The sequence below is a fragment of the Habropoda laboriosa genome, unplaced genomic scaffold (assembly GCF_001263275.1).
Source record: "Habropoda laboriosa isolate 0110345459 unplaced genomic scaffold, ASM126327v1 scaffold15, whole genome shotgun sequence".
Classification (NCBI taxonomy): domain Eukaryota; kingdom Metazoa; phylum Arthropoda; class Insecta; order Hymenoptera; family Apidae; genus Habropoda; species Habropoda laboriosa.
Genome location: NW_017100141.1, coordinates 1,310,874 through 1,317,295, shown reverse-complemented (window position 1 = coordinate 1,317,295; position 6,422 = coordinate 1,310,874). Strand labels below are relative to the sequence as shown.

Below are 6,422 nucleotides of genomic sequence, written 5' to 3'. Positions count from 1 at the left end.
CATTTCGCGCCTCCGACAGCTTCGTTCCGGGCCGTTTCGCGGAGCTTCCGTCTTCGACGGTGCTCGTTAACGATTTTATCCAACCCCTACTACGTGGATTGAATTTTCTCGCGGAGGCTCTCGCGCTGTCCGAACTTCATTTCGAAGGGAGATACGCGAATTTTTCGGGAGGTCCTCTTTGTTGGGTGGAGGAGAGGAGATTGTTGAGTTTTTAATAAGGTCAGAGGAGGTTCTTTAACAGGTGGGAATGAGAATTTCTTATTTTGATAAACGAGGTATTTCGAGGTCTCGTTTAATTTTTAATAAAATCGCGGAATTTTAATAATTCACGAGTGCGGGAGCACCGTCTCTTAATGAAAGTCGGGGAGAAATTAAAGATGAAAAATGAAGGCTGATGCGGTACTGAATTCTAGCGTTGAAATGGTAGCAAACGGTGTTGTGTTGCTTCGGCGGAGGAAAATATTCGTCGAAAATCACGGGGAATGTAGAATGATACTATTTTTGCTGGATGTCGCGCAGAGTTTCTATAAATCTCTAGGTAAATCTCTAGAATTAACCCTTTCTTTACTATTGGCGCCTGTAGGCGTTCTGAAAATTTCCTTGCACTATCCTTTACACTCTTCCTTAATTTAAAAAACCGATTTACAAAACAGTACGTTCACAATAAGAAATTTTGCAGCCTTGGTTAAAAATTGACCGTCGGTCGCTCAAATTACGCGGTGAAATCTGCCGTAGCGGAAGGGTTAAAATGGAAGCCACCGATTTCACGATTTCTAATCAAGTTATCACTTGCATAGCTAAAAATCTTCATCGAAAATTACGAGAAACGTTCCTTTTGCTCAGCGTCGCGTAGAATTTTGATAAATCTCTAGCTAAACGCCGCAAAATTCTAAAATCAAAATGGAAGCAAATGTCACGATTTCTAATCAAGTTATCACTTGCATAGCTAGAAATCTTCGTCGAAAACCACGAGAAACATAAAACGATATTCTTCTTACCGGACGTCGCATAGAATTTCCACAAATTTCTAGCGCCACAGAATTCTAGAATTAGAGTGAAAGATTTCTGATCAAGTTGTCGCTTGCACGTCGAAAAATCTTCCTCGCAAACTTGGATACTCCCCGCGCAACTTCCCAAAACACCGGAGGTCCGAGTGACATTCCCCGTGAAATTCCTGCGACCAATTACAGGCCATCGACTTCCCTCGTATGGACCAAGTTGTCGTCGTGTTCAAAGAGGGGGACGAAAAGGGAGCAATTATCGAGGCGTGGGTTCTCTCATGTCTACAGGGTAAAACGTTACGCGAACTGAGAGAGAGAGAGAGAGAGAGGAGATCGTTAACGTAACATCTGACCCGTGAAGCGAGGCGGCGTAAACGCGAGATCCGCGTTGCGGTCTCGTCGTTTCCACGCTGCGGAACTTGCGCGAGGAAAAGGGTATAGGATGCGTGGAAAAAGGAGAGCGATCCAACGGACGTTGCAAACGCTGCTTCTGCTTCTCCCCTCGAACCTTCCTCTTCTCCAGCGTGTGAAAATAACCGAGAGTTAATTGACCCTTCGCGATCCACCCTCTCTAACCACGCCGAAATTAAGTATCGGGTGCGAGCAGCTTTATATCGAAACGTTTTAGGCAAACTGCAATTCGCGGAACCGTTAGAGGCACTTCCGGTTAATCCGGGGAAATTGAGGGGCCGCTCGATGATTAGAATTTCGTGTACCGGGTGAGTCGCTTTATCAGGTGAAAATTGGGCAAATGTTTCTTCTTCTGTTGTATGCTTTGAAATTTAGTTTTTGGACATTTATCGCGGAGAAATTCTGGATGAAGTGAATTTTGATTTTTGAAGTCGTGTGAAAAGTTCATTGAAATATTTGAGAGGCTGAACGTTTGTTCAGTCTGCAAATGGCGAAGCTGCTGTACATTTTACCCTGTTATATTCCGCTTCTAAGGAAATTAGAGAGTGATTATTGAAATTTGCTGGTGTGAACGGGGCAAGCTTTACTCGTTTCTTGAATGATTTAGATAAAAATTTAAAAATGATTTATAACAGATAAGATTTGATAAAAATGTGCAATATTTTTGAGTCGTGTTCTGTAGCATTTTTCATTATTTTATGGTACAGTGAAAGATTTAATAACAATAACGCCTCTATCATTCAGTACCGCTAAATAATCGCATAAAAGTTCAAGATCTCCAGCAATATTAAGCTTCATTCCACAAGAATCCCGAATAAGATTCCCCAAAAACTTTCAAAAAATCTTCCAACCTACAATAAAAAGGACACAACCGCAAAATCTGCTTGCCACTAAAAAGAACAATTCTCTAAACTCCTAAAGAATTGCTCAGATGTTGAAGTAACAGTTAACCCATCGCAACCACCGACAGATAAAACACAGCCTTCAAAAGCACCTCCAGATGACAATATCGAACACACGCTGCACTCAAGCTAGCAAATATTCCATAAAATCTCGGTGTGACGTGAAAAACGTCCGTTTCATTCGGTCAACGAGAAATTCAACCGAGGCAATAAGTTGCAGAGGTTCGGGATAACGTTAAATAATTTCCTACTCTCGGACTTCTCTCCCGTCTGTTGGTTAAACAGGCGTCGAGATGAGTCGTCGCTTGACCCAAATTCCACGGAAATCACGGAACGAAAAGAACGTGTCCCGCATTTGGAAATCAGAACCGCGACCCAAAAAACACATCTCCCGCGGTGTTTCTCTCTCTCGCGCGTGTTCCGCTGGCTGCGAGAGAATTTCTTTCCGCTGTCGCGCCTCCTCTGCCTCTGGGCTCTCTTTCGGGCCGACAATTCCACGGCCATAACCGGTCCAGAAGTTGGTGGCGCCATCGAAAACGTGTTTTCGTTTCCATCGCAGCCCTCGTCGTTATTCCAAACCGCGCGGAGAATTATTATCGAAAGTTTGGGTGACAGCTGTGGAGAACGGAAAGTTCCGCCACGGGCGTGTGTCTGTCTCGCGAGGGAGATGTTGATGGAATGGAAAGGATGTGGTTTGGTGATACTCCCTGGGAAATTTGCTTGATCTTAGGGACGGTGTTATTTTTATTTTGATAATTTTTGGAAGAGAAATTTTTTGATTCTTTGGGAAGTTTGGTGTTTGTTTTAGGGAATTATTTTTGGGAATTGTGTTAGTGGAATTTTGGGGTATTTGGAATTCCAAAATTGGAAATTTGAGAGTTTGTGATCCCCTTTGATAATTTTGGGAATTCTCTGAGTGGAGTTTTTGATAATTTTGGGAATTCTGTGAGTGGAATTTTGAGATATTTGGAAGTAGGAATTCCAAAATTGGAAATTTGAGAGTTTGGGATCCTCTTTGATAATTTTGGGAATTCTGTGAGTGAAATTTTGAGATATTTGGAAGTAGGAATTCCAAAATTGGAAATTTGAGAGTTTGCAATCCTCTTTGATAATTTTAACAATTCCCTGAGTGGAATTTTGATAATTGTGATACTTAAGCGAGTAGAATTTAGAAATATTTGGAATTCAGAATCCCAAAATTGGAATTTTACGAGTTTGCGACCCTCTTCGATAATTTGATAATTCTTCAGATATTTATAATTCAGAATCCCAAAATTAGAATTTCCCATTTAAAAATTCGTTAATTCTCCGAGCAAAATTTTGAGACATTTCAAATCGAGAATTCCACGTACTCAACACTGTGCTCTCCGAAAGCTTACTTTTCGAATCAATCTTGATTCGAGAAGGACATTGAATTCCTCAAGATTACCCATGACAAGGCAAAGGAAAAAAAAAAGAAAAAAAATTAACCACGATCATTACACGGAAGCTTATGATTTATGGGAAGTTTGCTGGGTGCACAGTTCGCGAAAGAAAACGAGTCTCCTGTAGAGAGAAACCAATCATTAATCACCCCGCGTTGAAAAACGTCCCGGTTGTTCCGGAGGAAAGCGTTCCATCGCCGTAGAAACCTTCTTCAAGGCTTCTTCGAAATTTTCACTCTCTCAAGAAACATCCACTTTATCTTCCAAACATTAATCCATCGATAATTATATCTCGCTCAAAATTACACTTCGCTAAATCTTCTCTTCTTTCCACTTTGTACTAAACTTCGCTACAAAAAAAAAAAAAACAATCAAATTATACTTTCACTCGATCCAATCTACTCCAGCTCCTCCAACGAAACCCATACAGTTAATTAAAAAAGATTCTAATCTACCGTGTGATTCTCGTTTCATTAGCAAAGAGGAGAGAAAAAGCATCGCGAGTCCTCCACTTCCGGTGACGCGATACCGATATTCTCCGGTTTCCAGAAAGCTTCTCTCTCCCGGTCTGATATCGTTTCGAAATTACCGAGAAGTTTAATAAAAAAAAAAAAGAAGAAGGAAGGAACAGTGTCGCAAGAGCTGGGGATTTAATTTCGGCGCACTTAAGGAGAACAGTGACGGGAAATAAGGCTCCGCTGCAATCAGTCGAATAGTAATTCCAGGAGAATCGCGAGCAGAAAACGGATACGTCTTGCTCCGACGTAAAATCAGATTATAGGGTATATAAGTTAGAAAAAGGACTTCCTCGCGCCGATCCATTCCCAATAAAATTTTATTACTCCGATTCAATTAAAAACTTTCCATACTTCTTCTCCAACCTTGCAGAGGGGGAGAAATGTTGAATATAAATGAAGAATTTTTACGTTCACTTTCTTTCCTCCAGTTTGTTTCATTACTGGAAAATATCGGAGGAGATACTTTTATCCTGTTAGCGTGTCACGGTTCGACGATGCGTGTAAGATGAAAATAGCGCGAAGGCTAGCTTCGACAGGTGATGGAGGAGAGATATACCTGCACTTTAGTTGCATGCACGTAGATTTCGCGTTTCCTCTCTCCTAAAGATAAATGAAAAGTGTCTTAATCACGACGTGAACATCGATATTCGAATGTTATCTGGCTGATAAATCGCTCTCGTGCCCTTCGATTCCTCCCTTTTAACGGAAATTCTCTTACGTTCACTATCACACGCGTGTGTTCGTCCCTTCGTGTTACCTTAGACGTAGAAAATTTGTGAAAAAAGAAAGGAGAATTTTAGTACAACGATCGACGCAGAAATCGATTTCGACGAGTTTACATCGTTACCTATGATCATTCTATCGCATCATTCTTTGTACATAAGTCACGCCTCCTTGAGCTTTGATCGACAGAAAGCAGTAGCTTCGAGAACCACGTTTAGCTGAGTGCTCGAAACTTTTTACTATCTGCACACCGTGGCGTATGGATGAAACGGCCTTCGGCTCTCCGAACTACCCCCGAAGGCCGTGGAAAAGTTGAGGATTTCGTAAACAACCTCGTCGAATATATATGCACAAACGACATTGGCTGTTTCATCCATGCGCTTTTAAAAAAAAAAATACAAAAAAGCGCCCGTGTGAAGGTCCCTGCACGTCGCAAAAATAAAAGCAACGCAAACTTCTCTGAAATCTCCGCATTCGAAAATATCCCCTTCTGGTAAAAACAGGTCCAAACCCTTTAGAAGCTTCGAAAAGCGTAGAAAAATCCTTTGATGTTCTACGAAAGAACGAGAGGACTAAGGTAGAAGTCCCTTGTGAAAGCTAGTGGAACCTCGTTTGAGTAGGCTGAATGCCCCATAGTTGACGAGAGAGAGTAGGGGAAGTTTGGACATTTGCGAAACGTGTGCGGGGGCGTTTAAAGTTGGGTCGCTTTCGAAGAGGACGCGTTAGTACCGTTTCTCCGCTAGGACACCCTTGTCTGGTCTGTCTTGGAGCTTGCTTGAGCCTTGCATGGCGGGTCATGGTTCCTGTTTCAGGCCGCGGCAGCAGCGGCTGCAGCGTCACCGTTGCTGAAGACGCCCCTCTCGACGGCGCAGCAGGCCAGCTACGCAGCTGCAGCGACCTACACGGCAGTGGCTGCGCGCGCATACAGCGCAGCTGCAGCTGCGGCACAACCGGTCGCAGGATATGCCGCAGTCGCGGGGTAAGCGCACTACCACTTCGACCAACGCTCCTTACACTTTATCCCTCGGGCTCTTCTTCTCCACCTTCCGTTCCTCGAGAGGTCTTGGACCGTCGCGTGGCATCCGTCTTTTCTCTTTTCTCCAGGGAAGACGAACGCCGATGGGTTGATTGGGGCTTCCTCGGGGGTTTCTTTCGCGATTTGAAGATATGTTGTTCCAAAGAAATTTGGGGAGTATGTGGTACTCGTAAAAACGAGTAAAAAAGTTGGGATGGACGTAGGTCGAAAAATTAGCATTTTCGGAGTTACCGGCAAGTTTTCTTTTGCGCGAAAAGGGGTCACCGAAAGGTCGCACAGCGCTAGTAAAATGTTTTGAGTATAACTTGGGAAATATGAATTTTTCGATGTATGGTTATTGGAACTTTTTTCTTTGTTTCGATGTGTACTACGTGCTCCTGAAATTTGGTCACTTTTGGAGCATTTTG

The 6,422-nt window shown here is 42.9% G+C and overlaps 1 protein-coding gene across 1 annotated transcript in view; it reads left to right on the top strand.

Annotated features, from left to right (window-relative positions):
* LOC108570777 (RNA binding protein fox-1 homolog 1-like) overlaps positions 1-6,422 on the top strand; it is a 124,690-nt gene that overhangs the window by 116,989 nt on the left and 1,279 nt on the right. Inside the window, exon 10 of the mRNA XM_017932688.1 lies at positions 5,792-5,958. Within this exon, the coding sequence (XP_017788177.1) occupies positions 5,792-5,958 (167 nt within the window). The remainder of the gene's footprint in view (positions 1-5,791; positions 5,959-6,422) is intronic.